We start from the raw sequence: 18,591 nt of genomic DNA, 5'->3' as shown, positions 1-18,591 counted from the left end.
AATATTCGCGTCGTTGCATTTTTGGTTCTCGCAATATATTCTTTTTATGTTTTAGAATAAAAACAACACAATTAAAGCGCTCTTTTACTTTTTTAACTTAGATTTAACATATACAGCACTACATACAACTCAAGTAACGCCTCGTACATGTGTTTTGGATTCCCGGAATTCGTCAACGGGAGCCTTTCTCATACTGACCAGCAGAGGGCGACATACGGTACACTTTTGCGATCATATGGTCAAATTGAGGGAATCCAAAACGGAATATCCTGCACGAGCCGTTTCTTGCTCAACTGAGACCGCTCGTCCCTCCTGGACCTCGTGACTACACTTGAATTGCCACTCGAGTTCAGGTTTGTCTGTAATCGCTTGCAAATAAGTCCACCTTGCTGATTGTGTGTTTGTGTGCATGAGCAGGAAGTCGGCGCGTGATTAGCAGCGAGTGGAGACAATGCCAAAATGAAACTGCACCTTTACAGAGGGATTACGATTTGGTTTCACCAGGGTCGTGATGCATATGAAGCTGAGTGGCTAACGTGTAAGGCAGGCACTTGCGTGTCTGTGGCAAATTAAAGTGCCAACGACCTGCAGGCACACCTCAATACTGCCAAGCCACACGACAGCAGCGAGTCACGGATTTCTTAAAGACCCTTTAAGTCCGAAAATGTAGCCGTCGCTGCAGCGGGAAGGTAACTATGCTTTTCATACTCTTAAGCACCATTGCAATTGATTTACAGACACCTTGTTATTTAACCACGAGCTCACATGTACATCAATTGATATGCCGTCGATTAAAATGGTATGTGCAATAGTCATAACAAAAAATGTACCCTTTAAATGATTTTCAACATGAAGTTGCAAAAGATGAAATGAAAATATTTCACTTGCCGCTAGAGGGAGCCCGTGCTACACATTTAGAGAATTCTTGACTTAAAGGTAGTACATTTCTATAAAGTGTGTGCACGTGTAAGCAAACGATCACCAGCAGAATGTGAACCAAACCTTTATAACAACTGCAAATAAAGTTAGAAATCTCTACATAAGAATTGGAGTTTCAATCTTATTTACACAGCAAGAGTCGTTCAAACAACTCAAATCGATTCAAAGTGTGCTCGTGCCGAAATAAATAACAGAGGAGAACGATTGTGAAATTCTACCGAACCTTCGGTACACACATTTGTCCCTACTTGTTGAATCTACTGATTGCACTGGATCTCAACAGAGTCCGAAACATTCTGACCGCTGGACGATGGAGACGAACCAACGAGGAGAACGCGACCGGCACATCTCAATTGAGGTAGACGAACAAACACGCCGCGCCATGCCACGCCGCGCCACGCGGGTCAGCCAAACTGGGAAGCCAGGAGCCACCTCAGCTGAGGTAGGTGAGGACCACGGCCTGGATGGGCAGGCGGCACACGGGACACAGTTTGTTGCGCTTCTTCAGCTTGCGCGCGCACACGTAGCACGACATCAGGTGGCCCGTCTTGCCGTGGACGATGCAGCCGTTCTTGGGCCGCGACTGGCAGATGAGGCACGGCTCCAGGCACGAGTCGGGCAGCCGCATGTCGGCCGACACGGTGCGCTCCAGCTCGGGCACGCCCGTCGCCGTCTCCTGGGAGCTGCCCACCGTCTCCTGGGAGTTGGCGCCTGACGAAGGCTGCGAGTCGCACGTCCACGACTTCTCCGGCGAGGACAAGCTGCAGGGCGAGGACGGTCGTGACGTCGCCTCCTGCCAGTCGGGAGCCGACGACAATTTGACCGTTTTGCCGTCCGGAACGTCCACGCCGTCTTCGGCGTCGGAACCTTGGGAAAAAGCGGGACAAATCACTCACTGAATACACGTGAGAGGTACGCATCCACCTCTCGAAATGGAAAGCTCTCGGCACGTCACGGCAAACTGTTACAAGATGGCAGCAAAGTGACATATTGATCCAAATGGTGTGGATTACAGGCAAAGAAGGCAGGCAGGCAGGCCTTGGCACATTTGCACATCTCTCAATGTTGCTGCTGCTGAGAAGACGGCAGTCGCCCAACTGACCCGGAGCGTCGGCGCACGTGGCCGGGTGGGTGGCCGAGGCGCACAGCCAATCCTGGCGCAGACTCCAGCAGCGCAGGCAGTTCCTCGGGAGAGGTGGGTTCAACTCGTCGCAGCCGTCGCAGCGCCAGTAGTCCTGAGCACAAACGGCAAATCGCTCGAGTCCGGTCTTAAGGGCTCGGACAATCCGACTCGCCACTCACGGCTTCCGTGATTTCCGTGTCTTCGTCAAACGAGTCGTCGTCGTCGTTCTCCAATACGGTGAACTCGTACACCTGCGGCCAATGACAGCAAATATGTCTGGCAGGAAATGAATGGCGCGGCCCCGCGTCCGCGTGTGATGTCCTACCTGATCGTCAGTGGACAAAGAGGCGTCGTCTTCATCGTAATCGTCCGAGTCGATAGACTCCACTTCAAATTCCACGCTGAAGTTGTCGCCGTCCGAGTCGGCGGCGGCCGCGGCGTCCGACGAGGCAGACTTCAAACGCAGAGAGTGGAATGTTGAGTCAATCCATCGAGCGGCACGAGAGATCCCGTCTCGTACTCACCGTGCTCTCTGAGGACTGGCTGTTGTGTTTGTTGCGCCCGCTTCCCAGTCCGCCGATCACACACCAGGACAGACTGTCATCAAAAGTTAGCGAGTAGCTGTCCGAGCGGCTCCTCTTTGAGCCCTCGCCGTCGTCCTCGTCCGACCCGGCGTCTTTTTCCTCACCCGGCAACCCGTGGGAGGGACCTGCGGAGAGGAGGGGGGGGGGGTGTTTACATCTGGACACAGCGCCTTGCGAGGCGCTTTCCAGACGGCCGTCCACTCACCTGCGTCGTTGCTCCTGGAGCTCCTGTTGCGCCTTCGCCGGTGGCGGCGCATGCTGGGAGATGACGAGCTGCCTCCGACCGCATTTTCCTAAGGAACAAAAGTAACATCACTACACACACACACACAAGCGCCCCTTGCCATTGCCAGGCTGTTTTTTTTTTAAATGTGAGCAGAGCCAGTGTCTGACCTGTGTGGGTTGTTGCTGCGGCGTCTGGCTGCCGCTCGCAGCCTCGGCGGAGCTTTGTATCGATTCTGCAGCACACGCACGCAACCGTTTGGACGGAACGATGAGTATTTCATTGATCATGTTTTGTGCAGAAATGAAACAGCCGCTGGCAGGACGTCCTACCTTGGCCCCTCACGATCACCAAGTTCTTGGCAAGCATGGCAAAAAAAAGCCTGTCCCCCCAAAAAACAGAAATGCTTTAAAGGTGAGACTTGAGCATGAGAATCATCCGTGTCGCGCGGCTGACCGAGGTTCCTTGACGGAGAACGTGTCGACTCCGAGGATGCGGCCCAGCGCGTCTTGCGCGCAGTGCACAATGTGTTGCTGCTTTTTGTCGTAGAGCTGCTTCTGGATGATGTACTGGCCCAGGTAGAACATGACCTGAGCACAAGACATTTGCAGAGTGGCTACGCGCTCTTCACAGGCCGGGTGATACTCGGCAGGTCCGGCCGCTCCATGCCGCTCCCACCTCCTTAAAGGTCAGCACATCTTTGGTGGCGCCCGCCAGCTTGAGCAAAGTGGACAACTCCAACTTGGGCCGCACCTGGACCCAAACAAGCAGCTAAGTGATGACACGCAACTCGGCCAAATAGAGCAAAAAAAAAGTTGCGGATCTGAAGCGCGAATGGCAAGATAGCAAAAAAAGTCATCGATCGCCCCTTACCACTTTGTCGTCGTCGCAGGTGTCCATGTTGTCGCTCTTCTCGGTTGACATGGCGATGATAATCTGCACACAGACGCGCACAGTGTCAGTGGCATGAGCAGAAACAAGTCAACGGCTGCGCTGCGCTCGCTCTCTCTCTGTCTCTCCAAAACGTGAATTTGTCACCTTACTATAGCAACCCCCCCCCTCCAAAATAGTTAGAATTCCTTGCGGGCTTCAGTAGGCCATACAATTATGAAGGCATTCCAAAACGTTTGACAAGCTCTGTCAAGAGCCAACGTGAAGAAACAACTCAAAAGCATTCTTCCTGCACCAAAAGTCTTTGGAAAGAACAGATTCTTACCCGAGTATCGTTCAGTAGTCCACGCGCGCAAGTGCATAGAGTTAAAGTGGCGAGTGCGAAAGCCAGAGAGTTGAGGCGGAGGCAGCCGCTGCCTCTTATACAGCCTCCAGGACATGTCAGGACTAGACCGGAACGTGAGTAAATGCTGTCAAGTCCGGTAGGCCTATCACAGCCAGCCCGGCTGACTCAGCGGCACGCCACTCACTTGCTGGAACAGCTGATTATATCACACACACACACACACAGAAATAAACACACACAGACAGACATGCCGGGACTAGTCCAATCAAATGACTCAACAAAAAAACTAACTGCACTAACTTCAATGTAGATGGCAACATGCCCCGCATATCTGACCATAGTGTACATTCTCTTTTCATGAGAAAAAAAAAAGAAAGAAAGAAAGCACTTTTTCTTGCTCGCAGAATTCTTGACAGAAGAGACCAATTGTGCTTGTTTGTCCCACTCCCAGTTGATGTACAGCTGACATACAAAGACAATTAAGTGCACCAAAATGCCTAATGCAAAAACGCCGTAGATGCAACTGCTACTTGTAAAAAACATGCATAAAATCCGAGGATATGACAATAACAGGAATAGATATAGCACGCAGAGATCATCTGTTCGTTTTTTACGGAAAAAAAAAACATTTCCCCCCCGTGCCCAAAAAGATAGTTTATGCTTAAAAATAAAATGACATAATACAGATGAGAGTAATATCCAAACATTTGCTTGTCCACCGAAAGCTCCGTCCGTGACGTCACTAGCGCGCAGAGAACTATGCCCAGACATGTCTTGCCCGCGCTTGCTACTGCGCATGTGCGCGTATATCGTTATTAACCACACTTGCCTCCGAGACGGAACGACCACCTTTGTGTAGCGCAAAAAAACCAAATCGAACTAAAACTCTGATACGAAGAAAAAAGCAGACAACAGTTACAAAGCACAACGTTCTATTTGTTCACCTCTTCGGCAAAAGTTGAATTGGCGCCGTCCTTGATGGCGTTGTGCGCAGTTCACTAAAGAAACGTTGAACGCCGTTTCAAAGACGTCATCCTTGAAGAAAAGCAGCTTTCGAGCTTGCGGAATTGTTCAACTTTCCTCCACAAAATGATTACCCTTCCCGTCTTCCGTCAACTCAGGCAGAAAAGTCCGAGGCTCCGCGGGCGGCCTACTAGCACACGCCTAATTCGCGCTAACCACTGTATATTACACGCGTCGCTCGCGAACTTGACTTGATGTTTGTTTTATAAGAATTCACGTACCTGATACTATAGAGAACCTTTTCGCCCAATTTGTGGATTTATTCCTGTTCAAACTTCCGTTCGATGTGCTCTTGTGTACCTCTTTTGTACGCGTGATGGCGCCCCTAGAGGACAAATACTGACATTGCATCAGCCGTAAATTGAGTTAAAATAAAAAAAGCCGCACTAAGTCGATATACTGGGTGAAACGTAACCACGAATTTAAAATTGTCGATTGATTTTTCTAGAATTATCGATGCCATTGTGTAGTTTTTTTTCCACTTGACTGAGCAAGCTAAGAGAGCAGCTTAAATTGTTTTTATTTTCTTACCTATTCGTTTTCCCATACAATTAGGAACAAAATTACCCCCCCTACCTCCGAGAGATTTGTCATGATCATTTGTATTGTTTTAGCTACTGATATAGTTTTTATTGAGAGCTATTTAGCTGTAACATATCTGTTAACTAATTACTACACATCCTATTCAACAAAGAAGCTTTTTTGTGCCAGTTGCTCTGCTTCAAACAAACAAACCACTCAGAAAAGACTTTTTTTATTCAGAAAATATAGACAAACACACAACGCAGGGGCCCTCATGGCTGCAAGTCGTAGCCGAGCGGGTCGAGTCCCTGGTCCAATAGCGCCAGGGACGACTCCCTCAACTTTGAAAGGAAGCGTCTCAGCTCCTCCTTGGAAAACACCTGAAGAAAGCCAAAGCCATCGTGAGCCTTAGACAAGACGCAAAACAGACCGGTCTACCTGGTAGAGGCGATGCTGGTCGGAGGAGATGATGTCAGCGAGCCGCAGCGCCTCCTGGTGTCTGGAGGAGCTCTGCAGCACGCTGAGCAGCAGGAAGCTAAGGCGAGGCAAACACAGCGAGCGCAGCGCCGACATTTGGTGGCCGCGTTCCGCATCCGGCTCCGAATCCTGACAACGACACAACGCACGCTGGAGAATCCTTCCTGACCAAAGTGTGGCCGGGCCAATGAACCTTTTTCCGACCTGTGCGTTGTCCACCATCCAACCGCCGTCAACAAACAGGAGCACGTTGTAGATTCTCTCCTTCACGTCTTCAGCCATGACATCCAGGCGGCCGGACCAGGCCGACAGCGCCGCCTGCCGGCAAAAGCGCTTTTGAGATGCGTCGCAACCGCAAGAGGCCACGCTCGCCGCCACAAATACCTGGTACTCTTTCTCTCTCATCTCATTGGCTACTCGCTCTGTAAATTTGGCTTCGGGCGCAGGTGTGGGCTTCTGGGGGACGGCGCTATTGTGAGCGAACCAGTCGGCGAAGGCTTCGTGGGCTTCCTGCAAACGACATATTGAACCTCCGCGTCAGTGTGAAGGAAGACAGGAAGACTCTGAAAGTATTCCGGATGGCAGATAGAGACCAGGTAGGCTCTGATGCACAGATGCTCTCTGATGGCGTTGTCGTCCTCGGCGGGCAGAGGCGACGTCTGGCCGAGTCCCGACCACTGGCAGTAGATTTCTCTCATGGAATCCTCGGGAACTTTGGAGAAGACCGCCTTGGCCGCGTCATGTTTCTCCAGAGCTGCAGGGGTGGAGAGATGTGACGCGACGTGACGTGACGTGACGTGACGTGATGCTATGCGCTTGCTCGTTTTTACCCAGGAATCTCCTCATGATGGCGTTGGACTGCTTGAGGGCCTCGGCTCGGTGGGCCGGCTCAAACAGAAGCCAGTCGATGACGTCGATCTTCTTTTTGTCGTCCTGGAAGAAGACGCCGCCGCATCAAAATGGATGCCGCCGCTTGCCGGTTTTTCACCTCCAAACCAACCTTTGTGGTTCCCGTCTCCGGAAGCTGGCCGTGAGGCGTGAACTCGCCGTCGTCTCGCTCCCGCACGGTCTCCACCACCAGTTTGGTCACAGCGGCCACATCCAAACCTACGCGAGCAAAAAAAAAGAAACGAGTGGGCTCGGCACGTGCTCGTCAGCTCGCCGTCCAAAGCGATGTCTGCGCCCTCACCGGCTTCGGCGGCGAGCTGCAAGCAGCGCGGCCGGACCTCCGGCTGGCTGATGGTCTCCAGGAAGGCGGCGTAGTGAGCGGTGGCCAGGTCGGCCGGCAGCTGACTGACGTAGCTGGCCACCAGGTTTGTCTGGCGGTCCGCAACCAGTAGGTTCACGTAGGCCTTCAGCACCTCCACGCATGCCTCCTCCTTCCACACGGAGACGCAAAGTTGGATTTTTTCTTTCTTTTAATCAACACGTGCGCTTGTTTACCTTCAGGGCCAAACCCATGGAGCGGAAAAAGAGCAGCAGGTGAGTCATGAAACGCAGCAGGTGCGACGGGAGCGCCTTGGGGGCCGTCAGCCAATCGCGGAACTCCTCCAGAAGACCTGAGAAAAAGGTCACGCGCTTACGAGGTCTTCCGAGGGCTCTCGGGTGACGAGGAGGAGCAAATCTTACCGTCCAGGTCTCCCAGGATGATGAACTTCTGAATGACATGGTAGTGCTCTTGCGTCTCCTCCAAGACCCTCTGCGCATACACACGCGTCAGTCATGTGACCCTCATTGGTGGTGACGACATTTCACTTCTGTTTTGGCTTCTACCTTTGACTCCGATGCCTGGAGCTCCTCAAACACCTTTTCCAGCGTCCAGCTGAGAAAACAAGCCATCTGTGGGTGGCTCCCTTAGCTTGAGATCACATGAATACTTGCTTGTGTGTTCATTACTTGGCTTCCAGGTATTCCCGTGGCAGCGTCTCGACTTCCTGGTGGGCCATCCCTGAAGAGATCAGGTGCTTCTCCACCAGTGTGTCCACCATCACCTTGAAGTACGCCCACACGCAGTCCTCCCACGATTCACATACAGCCAGCACCTAACACACACACACACACACACACAGTCTTAGCTTAGCATGTCAGCACACTGACGAAAAGTCGAAATGGGAGATCTTACTGGTTTAAGATTTCCACTCAGGCTGGCATAGATGGCTCGCTCGTATCGGTTTAGCTGCTCCTGCAAAAAACACCAGCAGCACATTTGCACAAACGTTTCAGGACGATTTTCATGCACCTGCGTGTACCTCGGCAGCCATCCTCCAGGTGCAGGCCTTCCAGATGCCTCTGTGAGGGTTTCCTTCCACCGGGCGCAACTCGGCGCTGCCTGAAAACCAACACCCCCAAATTGAGCTCCGTTGGCGTGCAGGCCGGCGGCTACCGTCAATTTTTTGAAAGAGGACCTGAGTTGATGTTGGGATCGTGGTAGAGCTTCCAGCCTTCCAGAGTGGCTGCTCGCCAGGCCTGACCGCAGCGTGTGCACAGCCTCTGGGCCTACGCACACAACACGGCACATTCGCAAGCACCATCAGATTATTTACGTATGTGACTCCTTAGTAAAAGGATGAATGGCTGAAATGTTGCAGAACGCGCCGCTACCTCCTCGGTCATGCCGGCCCGAATGAGCGTGAACAGGTTCTTCAGCAGACGGACGTCGTCCTCCCGGTCCAGGTCCGCCAGGGGTCGCTGCTGGCGGAGGGGGGCGTCGGGGTCCTGAAAGCAGACCGTGAGAGTGGGCGGCGGCAGTCGCCGAGGATATCGTCAAGGAAACGGCTCTCACCAGCTCAGTGACCAGGGGGACGGTGAAGACGTTCCCGCTCTTGCGCCTCAGCTTCAGTGAGTGCAGCGTGTTCTCCCTGACATACACACACACACACACACACACACACACACACACACACACACACACACACACACACTTAGACTTTTAGATACAACGTAGGATTATTCCCCCCCCGTAACAGTTGAGCAGTAAACTCACCAGCAGACGCTTTTGGAGTAATATTCAATGTTGTCGGAAAAGTCTGCCATCTGATCCTGGGCGATGCTCTCCAGCCAATCGACGACCAACTGCGGAGGAGAAGGCGCGCCACGCTGAGCCGAGCCGAGCGCTAAAAGCGCAACACGGGCTCTGAGCGCATTTGTTACCTGACTTTGACGGACCGTGGCGTCGCGCTGGAAGAGATGCTCCACCGCCGTTTTCTCACTTTCGTTGGGAAACTGCACGCACAATCAACATGAGGTATTGCTCCTACATTGCCCTCGCGGAGGAACATTTCTTCAAATCTTAAATTCCACGCAGCAGAGGTCGATCACTCACTGCCACGTCGACCGCCATGTCATCTTCCGGCGCCGACTGGACGCGATCCCTGCCAAAAGAGAGCGAGCGGACGAGCCGGTCAGATGCGCTCGATCGGACGCGAGGCGCCGTCCGACGCGACGCGGATGTCCACCTGTACAGGGAGGAGATGAGTCTCCAGGTGTGGCTCTCCTGCTGCAGTAGCCAGCGCACTCCCGCCGTCTTGCTGCTCGGACCCGCTCGCAGCACCACCGACTGGAGCACGTCCACCTGAAACGCCCGACAGAAGCTAAGCCTTCGCCTCAGATCGAGTCGCATGTCCCTCCCGAAATCGCCGACCTTGTCCTGGCAGAGGCTCTGGTAATCCTCCAGCAGCTCAAATATGCCAGACGAGGAGTGTTTCAAAAAGGACGCCAGGAAATCAGGGAACAGACTGGCCGCCGCTGCAAGAAACAAAGGATCAGATGCCAAAGCACAACATGACGGACGGAGTGCCTTTGTTTCGCCCACCGGCCTCTCCGGGGTCGTCGTCCTTGAGCAGGGCCGAGCCGAGCTGGGCGATGTCCTCCGTGAAGAAGCTGCTGTTCCCCAAAGCCGCCACGGGCGACGCGTACAAGCTGTTAGTCCAGTCGCTGTCGTCCAAATTCTACGCGGGGCGTCATAGTTGTCGGTCAAGCTCGCCCTCTTGATGAAATCCCGCCCGTTGTGTTTTCTCACCAGACTGCCGAGTGTGGTTCTTCGCGTGTGTGCGGAGTGAGGGGTTTGGCCCGCGTGAGCCCATATGGCGGAAACATCGGAAACCCTGGGAGTTACTGGAGGAAGACGAGTCAAGTAAGGCAATTTTGCATTTAGATTCATTTGTCCCCAACTCTATCGAATTTCCCCATTAAGAGCCAACCGCAGTAAGCTTTGCCATACCAGCTTGTCGGAAAAGTGAGGCAGGCGTGTTCTTCAATGTGGAGCGCGCCGGCGTTACCATGGAAGCGCCAACATTACTGTTGCCGGGTGAGGGGACTAAAATCAGCGCTCAGGAATGCAACAATCAAGGCAGTGACAAGAAATCCAAAAGAATTCAACCACCATCAGCGTCACATTGAAACAACACACACAAACACTTGTTTGCAGGATACATGCCACCTTCTTCATTCGACGGCCAGCCACTGTCACCACATCTTCTCGGACCACCGGAGACAGCAGCTCACTTTGACCCCTAAATAGTAACAAATACATACACCGGTCAGAACCATTAAAGGACTCCATTGCGCTCGTCCACATCATGTTGAACTCTGATGTATTAAAGCTGTTCACAGCTAAAGTGACCGGTGTTGTGATCACAACATTAGCCGGCTAGCATCTCCGCTGGGGGGGGCGGCTTAGCATCGTTAGCCCCCTGCTAACGCTCTCAACTAACTTAACTCACGCGAACGGATTGTTGAAAATACAGACGAATGCTCTGTCCAAACAGCTAACGCTGTCTCAAAAGAAGTGTAAGCTGCGTGAGGTTTAAAAGACGCTCAAATCTTCTTACCAGTCCATTTTTGCGAGATGTCACTTCCCGCTTCACGAGGTTCAACATGCGAGCGACTTCTTCGTGGAAAAATGAAGGTAGCGTCATCGACAGACAGCAGCCAATGTAACGCAAAACGTGTATGACATCAGATCAGATTCAATGCAATTCGCCTTTTGTGTATCCACGGTAATCGCGCTACAAGCCTAAAACAGCTAAAAACATATTTAGTGGCTCGGTGTGTTGTTTTATTAGTTGCATTTGTTTAATACCGCCGTACTACGGCGTTTGGCCAATAGGTGGCAGCAGAGACTTGATTTGAGCTATTTTCGTCCCCTCCAGTAGTGGGCAGCATAGTAGAGCGGTGTGCAGGGTGAATTGATGAATGTCTCCATTTCTAAGAATAGATCTTGCTCATTTAAGCCACCGCATTTGTCAAACAGAAGACATTTCTGCCTCTTTCTTCTCTTCATCACCCTCCCATCTAATCCCGAGCAAAAAAAGATTTCCTCACGTGGCAATATTATCTCTGGAAATCCTCCTCCTCCTCAAGTCCGAGTCCCTCGGTTCTGACCTCTTTTACTCGTACTGGGTCCAGTCCTCTTCTTGTCAGAGACCTTCCGCTCTGATGGTCCCAGGTTCCCCTGGTCCAAGTCTCCTCAGATAGTTCTCTTCAAGTCCTTTATACTATTGTTGTAGTCTCAATGTTTGTTTGCGCTTGCTTTTCTTTTCTTTGGAGTTGTGAGGCCATTATGTGTGACTAAAAATAGAAATGGAATAAAGCAGAATTCAATGAAGGTCTCCTCGGAGAGGGGAGGGGAGGGGGTGAGGACATGTAGGGAGGATGCGAGTGAGGAAGGGGGAGCATCTATCATCTCTGCAGCGGAAGAAAAAAAATGTTGACATTGAGTGTTAAGTCAAAACATCACAAGATGAATCCATTTATTTTGTGGGCCAAAAGTCTTGGATCCTGGTTCGACACGCTTGTGTGTGTCCAAACAATTGCGTAGCATTGCTTTAAGACATGCACGCTGTGTGTGTATATTTCTTGGTTTTGTGTGATTTGTGTTTGTTGTTGATGTCCTTGTGGTATTTGTTGGATGTGTTTCTTCTGCTTATGCTTTGTGTGTTGTTATGGGGTTTTGTGCATATGTGTTTGTGTGGGCGATAGAGTGGCACCTCCTGTTTTCAAACAGATGAGTGCACACACACAAAAGTTGACTAACATGTTCCGCACACACAAAGGGGACGAGGAGGGAGGCGCTCCAGAGGGAGGAATGACATGCCTTGGGGGAGGTCCAGCGAGGGGGGAGCAGAGCATCCATCACCTGAGTGAGAACAAGTCAGATGCTGCCGGACCTCTCCACGGTGGCTGTCTTTGCCTCCGGCTGAGCGCGTCGGCATCCACGGCGTGAAAGCTCGGCTGTCCAATTTGGCTGGAGGGAGTCAGCATGGCGGCGGGGGCCTGGCTGCCGCTGGCTCGTGCGGCGGCGGTGGCTTGGATGCCCGTGGCCAACGCGCCCATGCCGGCGCTTCCGCCAGAAGGACGGCGCGGCAAAGACAACGTCCTCATCCTCAACGTGAGCGGAAGTCGATTCCAGACGTGGCGGGATACTCTGGAGCGCTACCCGGACACGCTTCTGGGAAGCTCCGAGAAGGACTTCTTCTTCCGGCAGGAGAGCGACGAGTTCTTCTTTGACCGCGATCCGGGCTTGTTCCGCCACATCCTGAACTTCTACCAGACGGGGAAGCTGCACTTCCCGCGTCACGAGTGCATCGCCGCCTTCGACGAGGAGCTCACCTTCTTCGGTATCGTGCCCGAAGTGATCGGGGACTGCTGCTACGAGGACTACAAGGACCGGCGGAAGGAGAACCAGGAGCGGCTCCAGGACGACGAGGAGACGGATCCGAGCAACGAGCCCGCGCCGGCGGATTTGAACTGGCGCGAGTCCCTGTGGCGAGCCTTTGAGAACCCGCACACGTCCACCATGGCGCTGGTATTCTACTACGTCACAGGGTTCTTCATCGCCGTGTCGGTCCTCGCCAACGTTCTGGAGACGGTCCCGTGCGGAGCGAGACTGGGATCGGCCAGGTCCACGTCGTGCGGCGAGCGCTACGCCTTGGCCTTCTTCTGCATGGACACGGCCTGCGTGCTGATCTTCACGGTGGAGTACGTCCTGCGCCTGGTGGCGGCGCCCAGCCGTTTCAAGTTTGTCAAGAGCGTCATGTCGCTCATCGACGTGGTGGCCATCATGCCGTACTACATCGGCCTGGTCATGCCCGAGAACGAAGACGTCAGCGGCGCCTTTGTCACGCTTCGAGTCTTCCGCGTCTTCCGGATCTTCAAGTTCTCGCGCCACTCGGCCGGTCTCCGCATCCTGGGCTACACGCTGCAAAGTTGCGCCTCCGAGCTGGGTTTCCTGCTCTTCTCGCTCACCATGGCCATCATCATCTTCGCCACCGTCATGTTCTACGCAGAGAAGAGCTCCAAGGGCTCGGCCTTCACCTCCATCCCCGCCGCCTTCTGGTACACCATCGTCACCATGACCACGCTCGGGTAGGTGATGGGACGCACGCACGCTCCCTCCGCGAAAACGTTGCGGTCGGTCGGACACTCGAGAAGGTGCCGCCGATCAACTCGTTAAATGCTTCGTGTTGACATTGAGGTCTCAATGGGCTCATGGTGGCGTGTTGTCATGGTTACGGCAACAAGAGGCCACCTCATCTCATTGCTTTTTGTCAGGCCGCTGCGACTTGCGTGTCCACGTGTGTGTTTGTGTGTACGCGTGGATCATGTTTCAGCAAAACACCTGCAGATAGGTGTCCACGCGCATATATTATTTAGTCACATGACCCACGCTGCGACATGAAGAGGGGTTGCTTCGGTACCTTTGTTCCCATGGCAACACGCACCGCAAAGGCTTGCGGGTAGGGTGTGCCAATGTCACGTGCGTCCAGGTGATGTCCGTCACCTGGCCGCCCCATGTGAGCGCACACGCGGTACATCACTGCGCGCACGTGATGTAACGTCACATGCCTGTCGTCGCGGGTGACGGTCAAGCATGGCCGTCGGCGCCGTCGGCGGCGGCGGCCTGCTAGCAGTAAATAGGAAAGTGCCTGTTTCCGCTAGAATTAGTGCCCGTTTCCGCTAGAATTGTTTTCTAATCGTGCACGTGAATGCAACTCGGCCTCAGGCAACTTTTTTCCGGAGCTTGAACTAAGTTGCATGCATCGTTTTACTTGGCTTAACGTCAAATGATAATTGAACAGGAACGACTTGAGCTTTATTGCACAAATGATGTTGAGTCACAAGTCTCTACTGATGAGTATTGATTTTGCTAGTTGCTTTGTGTGTATAACATATTATTCATAGTTTTACATTGATTCTGTAGCTTATTCTTGCATCCAGCGGAACCACGCCAGAGCTTTGGCTCTCTCGTGTGGATACAAGCAGAATTGCAAGCATCTCATTTCTTTTTTTTTCGTCAAGTGGTTGAAATTGGTTGAGTGAGCTGATAAATTGCGACTTGTTCCTCAGGTACGGCGACATGGTTCCGAAAACCATCATGGGCAAGATCGTGGGCTCCATCTGTTCGCTGAGCGGCGTGCTGGTCATCGCCCTTCCCGTGCCGGTCATCGTGTCCAACTTCAGCCGCATCTACCACCAGAGCCAGCGAGCTGAGAAGAGGCGCGCGCAGAAGGTGACAAGCTGCTACACCGCAACAACCATTTGACATATTATACAGTTGAAGAAATAATCATTGGAAAAATCAGTCTTATTGATAAAAACAACAGTAGTTCTATCATTAAACAAACCCAAAAAAAACGATTGCATGTGTTCACAAACAGAAAAGTCAGCTGGCTAGAATTCAAGCGGGAAAGAGCCAAGGCGCCAGCGCCTACTTGCGCTACAAACTGCTGGCTGACCCCGAGGTACTACGCGTGCCGGGTGCTGCTGACTGGCGTTTCCTTTGTCACGTGACCCACAAAAGAAGGAAACTACTTCTTCTTCCACTTGTAAAACGTGCAGGGCGCACAAGTAGACCTCTCGCTCGTCATCTTCTTTCCCCTCCTGCCTTCCTTCCGCTACCGTGTGATGTGACCTTTTTGCACGCTTCCAGTTTTGCCTCAAATGTGCAATGATGAACTCAAAACGCGGTCATGTGACTTTGTGTGTGTGCCAAGGCGGCCAAGGAGGCAGGCCAGGCGCTGCTGGACAAAGCCAACGCCGGCGCCAACATGGCGGCGCATCATCACCACTTGCTGCACTGCCTTGAGAAAACCACGGTGAGCTCGCCGAAAACGACTTTCCGACTCGCTACAGTTGATGTGAACATTTTGATTTGGGATCAGAGCTTGCAATTTGTGGAGCGAGCTTCGGTGGAGTGGAGCTGCTCCGAGGAGGCCTTGTTGAAGCGGGCCCGGTCTCGCTCGTCCTCTTCCTCTTTCTCGTCTACCTCGCCGCCAGCTTTAACTTCCTGCTGCGTCCGGACCAAACGGAGCCACTTGGACCAGCGCGAATCGGACGCCGCTCGAGCTTCGCAACGAGCGCTGACGTAAAAGCCTTTTGAGCGTTTCCATCATCTCCAGATGAATGTCCGTCATTCGACTTGTCTCCGCAGTCGCTCCAGCTTGAACGCCATCTTGGAGGAAGCCGTCCCGCTAAACTACAAAGGCCCGGCGGCCGCCATCGCTGCCGAACCATCGTCCGGCACCCGAGGCCACCTTCGGCACACCTCCGACAATGTCCGCGTTTCAGAGCTCTGACGCAAGCCGGACGAAGGGGGAGAAAATTCCCCTTGGTGGTGTAATGTTGCAGGTATCTAAGATGCTCCGTTGTTCAGGTGCTTTTTCATACATGCTAAGCTTGCTGCTAGCCTCATTCAGGATAGGAACTCCTCAGGTTGATTGACGTTTTAAAATATGCCTGACACTTTATTGGTAGGATTTCTTGATTTATTTGCATGACACGTTTGTGGAAAACCATTTAAGTGTTTGTTCAACATCCTTCATATTGCCTACACACACAAAAGTTGTACAAAGAGAGCAAAGTGGATACGAAGGACGTGGAAGAAATGCTTCAATGGCCACACACACCTTCCGATGCATGAACCTCTGCCTATGATGCTTATTTTTGTGTCAATATGCAAAGTTGAGCTTCCTCGTGTCCCGAGAATCTCAGTTCTTATCATTCGTGTTGATCACACGTACGTCTTGATGATGCTTGTGATTTTTCTCTTATTATTCTTGTGCATGCGGGCGGGGCAAGAGATGATTGACAGCGTGTGCGGTGTTGTAATAAATTGCATTTAATAGAAAGAAAGAAAGAAATGCCCTCATATGTCTCAGCGAGAATACGCCATCTCGACTATTATTAAAGCGACAAGCTCCTCCTGTTGGTTTCCTCTCGGCTCGCTTCCTTTGCGACCTTTAACCTCTGGGAACATTCCTGTACAATGGGAAATAAACACAGAGCATTTCTCACACACACACACACACACATTCGATACTTCAACAGTTTGCCACAATGCTAGGAGACGCTTTGCAAGTGGCGCTCGGCGGGCCGGCCGTGAGCGAGGGCCTCGACGCCTCTTGTGGGCGCCGAAGGCCAGCCTCCCCGTTCTTTGGGCCCCTTGCGTCCGTAGTGAAGTGTCCAGAGCAGCGTGAGGGTGAGCGCCATGGCCAGGATCTGGGCCACGCCCAAGGCCACGCCCAGGAAGCGCAGTATTCGCAGCGGCGCGCTCGAGCGGATGAACGACAACAGCTTCGGCCCGCAACCCTGGAGGTGAGAAGCCACGTCGTCATCGTTGTCGAGGCGGTCGCGGGCGGCCTCTCACCTCTTGGTGGAGATCGCTCAGGTCGTGCTGGTGGGCGCGGCGAGCGCATCCGGGATACTGATTGGAGCAGCACGAGTCGGGAGGCCACTCCCTCTCCGTCATCTCCAGCCAATCCGTGAAGTAGATCACCCCGCAGCACTCAAACTGCACGCGCACACAAACGTGGGTGTATGATGTGTGCGTGTGTGTTTGTGCGTGTGTGTGCGAGGCAACCAACCTCTGTCTGAAAGACGTTCCAGGTGTGTGTTAGCCACTGATGCTGGCCAAGGCCGAAGTTGGACATGCGGAACTTTAGACTGATCATGTCAGAGCGCTGCACAGGGGGCTGAATACAGCAGGTGACAACACACACACACACACACACACACACACAGAGACAGTTAGCTCGGTGTGTCACCCCTCTGCTGATAATAAAACACGCACATACACAAATGCCACACGGTTTGTGTGTGTGTGAGACACCTGCTCATAGGTCCACAGAGCGCTGGCCAATTCCACACACAAGATGACCAGCAGACTTCCAAAGTACTGTAACACAAACCCAGTCAGTGTGCGTGTGCATGTCAATCAGTCTCAGCCAATGGGAAGCCGCCATACCCAGGACAGCATCATGAGGTCACAGCGCAGCGTGCCGCACACGCCCAACATGGCCACCATCAGCAGAAAGCAGCACACCGCCACCAGGACAGGATGGACGACGGGGGCCAACGTCACTGCCGCTGCCTCCTCCAGCCTGTGCGCGCGCACACACACACACACACACACACACACACACACACACACACACACACACACACACACACACACGTGGATGGTTGTTGGGTTGTTTTGCGTACATGCATACTGACCTGGTGTGAGCGGTCAGAGTCAGGACGGCGTTTAGGGACTCTCGAATCCACGCCGCCACACCCAGAATGCACGCGGACATCAGCTGTAAGCACAAGCGCGCGTTCACACATGGATCAGGTTCTGCTACAGAAATAACATTTGAGAATGTCAAACATGTCACACTCACACAACATAACAATCCTGCCTTCCACTACTGTATGACCTTTCTGCACACTCACCACGCACTCACCGCATACGCAACACGTACAGACACACACAGACATGACACACACGCAACAACAACAACAACAACAACACAACTAGACACACGCACACACAAATGAATGCAGACATGATCGTCGATGAACTACATCTTCATGAGTCACGTCAATGAGTCCGAAGCGGGTCCAACCAAGTTGCATTTCTTACCCAGAAGAGCACGTTGAGCGTGTAGAGAAAAAGACGCACGCATCTCACGGCGTCCTCTCTCGCCATCGGACACTTTGGACATGAAAAGTTTTAGACCAGCGCGGCGGCATGCTGGAGTGGGCTTAGCCGGGTCGGTTCCGACGAATGCGCGGTCAGTTGTCCTCTGCTGGAGTGGGAAAAAATAAAAAGGCCAACAACAGGTGGTGCCAGCCTGCCCAGTGCTACTTGTGAGTGGACGTGTTTCTCCAAGGAGTGCGCGCACACACACGCACACGCACATCCTCCCGAAATAGTCACGAGATGACGAGCGCATCCACGTCATCCACGGCAGGATGTCTGTTCCCCGGAGGAGGTCGGTGGGGAGGAATGTGACCCCAAGTTCCTCCTCCTATTTCATTTTTATGGTTATTATTTTACTTTTGGGGGTATTCTTCTGTTTTTGAATCATCTTTTTTGTTTTTTCGGATAATTCTCTTTTTACGGAAGAAATAAAAATTGAGAACCCCCCATTTTTTCATTGGTTGTATAACAAAATAAATCAACAATTGTTAAATGTACATG

The 18,591-nt window shown here is 52.6% G+C and overlaps 4 protein-coding genes across 11 annotated transcripts; 1 reads left to right on the top strand and 3 right to left on the bottom strand.

Annotated features, from left to right (window-relative positions):
• Positions 1–36: 36 nt before the first annotated feature.
• LOC148379008 (A-type voltage-gated potassium channel KCND2-like) lies at positions 37–16,324 on the top strand. 4 transcript variants are annotated; one of them, XR_015855358.1, is made up of 8 exons: positions 37–353; positions 418–1,851; positions 1,955–6,724; positions 6,963–7,441; positions 7,578–8,125; positions 8,386–8,966; positions 10,150–10,260; positions 10,351–10,744. XR_015855358.1 is itself a non-coding variant. In XM_088366779.1 (7 exons), exons 2-7 carry the CDS (start codon positions 12,388–12,390, stop codon positions 15,701–15,703), a joined length of 1,803 nt encoding a protein of 600 aa, XP_088222905.1. In that variant the 5' UTR covers positions 10,150–10,260; positions 12,182–12,387; the 3' UTR covers positions 15,704–16,324. The 4 variants fall into 4 exon arrangements, 2 of the variants coding, with proteins under 2 accessions (XP_088222905.1, XP_088222906.1); XR_015855357.1 differs by lacking the exons at positions 10,150–10,260; positions 10,351–10,744 and adding exons at positions 9,186–9,372; positions 9,433–10,138 and having other exon boundaries at positions 43–353; XM_088366779.1 differs by lacking the exons at positions 37–353; positions 418–1,851; positions 1,955–6,724; ... (2 more) ...; positions 8,386–8,966; positions 10,351–10,744 and adding exons at positions 12,182–13,493; positions 14,475–14,637; positions 14,786–14,869; ... (1 more) ...; positions 15,290–15,492; positions 15,559–16,324.
• mdm2 (MDM2 proto-oncogene) lies at positions 988–5,471 on the bottom strand. Of its 4 annotated transcripts, none has more exons than XM_088366789.1 (12): positions 5,351–5,471; positions 3,743–3,805; positions 3,548–3,622; positions 3,326–3,459; positions 3,202–3,251; positions 3,040–3,104; positions 2,852–2,939; positions 2,587–2,771; positions 2,388–2,516; positions 2,242–2,313; positions 2,042–2,174; positions 988–1,806 (listed from the first exon to the last, which is right to left on the bottom strand). In XM_088366789.1, exons 2-12 carry the CDS (start codon positions 3,791–3,793, stop codon positions 1,373–1,375), a joined length of 1,416 nt encoding a protein of 471 aa, XP_088222915.1. In that variant the 5' UTR covers positions 3,794–3,805; positions 5,351–5,471; the 3' UTR covers positions 988–1,372. The 4 variants fall into 4 exon arrangements, with proteins under 4 accessions (XP_088222915.1, XP_088222917.1, XP_088222918.1 ...); XM_088366791.1 differs by lacking the exon at positions 5,351–5,471 and adding an exon at positions 5,051–5,344; XM_088366792.1 differs by lacking the exon at positions 5,351–5,471 and adding an exon at positions 4,936–5,009.
• nup107 (nucleoporin 107) lies at positions 5,868–11,159 on the bottom strand. Its single transcript, XM_088366763.1, has 27 exons — positions 10,958–11,159; positions 10,560–10,639; positions 10,348–10,443; positions 10,147–10,241; positions 9,940–10,075; positions 9,769–9,872; positions 9,584–9,699; positions 9,451–9,499; positions 9,279–9,350; positions 9,112–9,200; positions 8,911–8,986; positions 8,730–8,843; positions 8,534–8,624; positions 8,378–8,457; positions 8,251–8,310; positions 8,025–8,170; positions 7,902–7,950; positions 7,758–7,827; positions 7,572–7,687; positions 7,318–7,507; positions 7,129–7,235; positions 6,959–7,061; positions 6,722–6,882; positions 6,513–6,638; positions 6,333–6,446; positions 6,090–6,257; positions 5,868–6,031 (listed from the first exon to the last, which is right to left on the bottom strand). The coding sequence occupies exons 1-27, from the start codon at positions 10,963–10,965 to the stop codon at positions 5,924–5,926; spliced, it is 2,724 nt and encodes a 907-aa protein (XP_088222889.1). The 5' UTR covers positions 10,966–11,159; the 3' UTR covers positions 5,868–5,923.
• Positions 16,223–18,340, bottom strand: tspan12 (tetraspanin 12). 2 transcript variants are annotated; one of them, XM_088366813.1, is made up of 7 exons: positions 18,031–18,340; positions 17,622–17,745; positions 17,371–17,506; positions 17,236–17,301; positions 16,991–17,098; positions 16,774–16,917; positions 16,223–16,715 (listed from the first exon to the last, which is right to left on the bottom strand). In XM_088366813.1, the coding sequence occupies exons 1-7, from the start codon at positions 18,308–18,310 to the stop codon at positions 16,467–16,469; spliced, it is 1,107 nt and encodes a 368-aa protein (XP_088222939.1). In that variant the 5' UTR covers positions 18,311–18,340; the 3' UTR covers positions 16,223–16,466. The 2 variants fall into 2 exon arrangements, with proteins under 2 accessions (XP_088222939.1, XP_088222938.1); XM_088366812.1 differs by having other exon boundaries at positions 17,622–17,704; positions 18,031–18,332.
• Positions 18,341–18,591: the final 251 nt, after the last annotated feature.

The sequence above is a fragment of the Syngnathus floridae genome, chromosome 22 (genome assembly GCF_059516105.1).
Source record: "Syngnathus floridae isolate MCC-2025c chromosome 22, RoL_Sflo_1.0, whole genome shotgun sequence".
Lineage (NCBI taxonomy): Eukaryota > Metazoa > Chordata > Actinopteri > Syngnathiformes > Syngnathidae > Syngnathus > Syngnathus floridae.
This window is presented reverse-complemented; position numbering and strand designations above follow the sequence as displayed.

Excerpts from the sequence above, each read along its gene's own strand:
- mdm2 (XM_088366789.1), bottom strand. The coding sequence starts at position 3,793 with ATGTCAACCGAGAAGAGCGACAACATGGACACCTGCGACGACGACAAA. Across the intron at positions 3,105-3,201 it reads GGTGATCGTGAGGGGCCAAG|AATCGATACAAAGCTCCGCC; the intron begins GTAGGACGTCCT and ends CGTGTGCTGCAG. Across the intron at positions 2,940-3,039 it reads CGCAGCAACAACCCACACAG|GAAAATGCGGTCGGAGGCAG; the intron begins GTCAGACACTGG and ends TTTGTTCCTTAG.
- tspan12 (XM_088366813.1), bottom strand. The coding sequence starts at position 18,310 with ATGTGCGTGTGCGTGTGTGTGCGCGCACTCCTTGGAGAAACACGTCCA. Across the intron at positions 17,746-18,030 it reads CGCTCAACGTGCTCTTCTGG|CAGAACCTGATCCATGTGTG; the intron begins GTAAGAAATGCA and ends TTATTTCTGTAG. Across the intron at positions 16,716-16,773 it reads TGAGCGATCTCCACCAAGAG|GGTTGCGGGCCGAAGCTGTT; the intron begins GTGAGAGGCCGC and ends TCTCACCTCCAG.
- LOC148379008 (XM_088366779.1), top strand. The coding sequence starts at position 12,388 with ATGGCGGCGGGGGCCTGGCTGCCGCTGGCTCGTGCGGCGGCGGTGGCT. Across the intron at positions 13,494-14,474 it reads GTCACCATGACCACGCTCGG|GTACGGCGACATGGTTCCGA; the intron begins GTAGGTGATGGG and ends CTTGTTCCTCAG. Across the intron at positions 14,870-15,121 it reads AACTGCTGGCTGACCCCGAG|GCGGCCAAGGAGGCAGGCCA; the intron begins GTACTACGCGTG and ends GTGTGTGCCAAG.
- nup107 (XM_088366763.1), bottom strand. Across the intron at positions 9,201-9,278 it reads CCACGGTCCGTCAAAGTCAG|TTGGTCGTCGATTGGCTGGA; the intron begins GTAACAAATGCG and ends TCTCCTCCGCAG. Across the intron at positions 7,828-7,901 it reads TCCAGGCATCGGAGTCAAAG|AGGGTCTTGGAGGAGACGCA; the intron begins GTAGAAGCCAAA and ends GTGTATGCGCAG.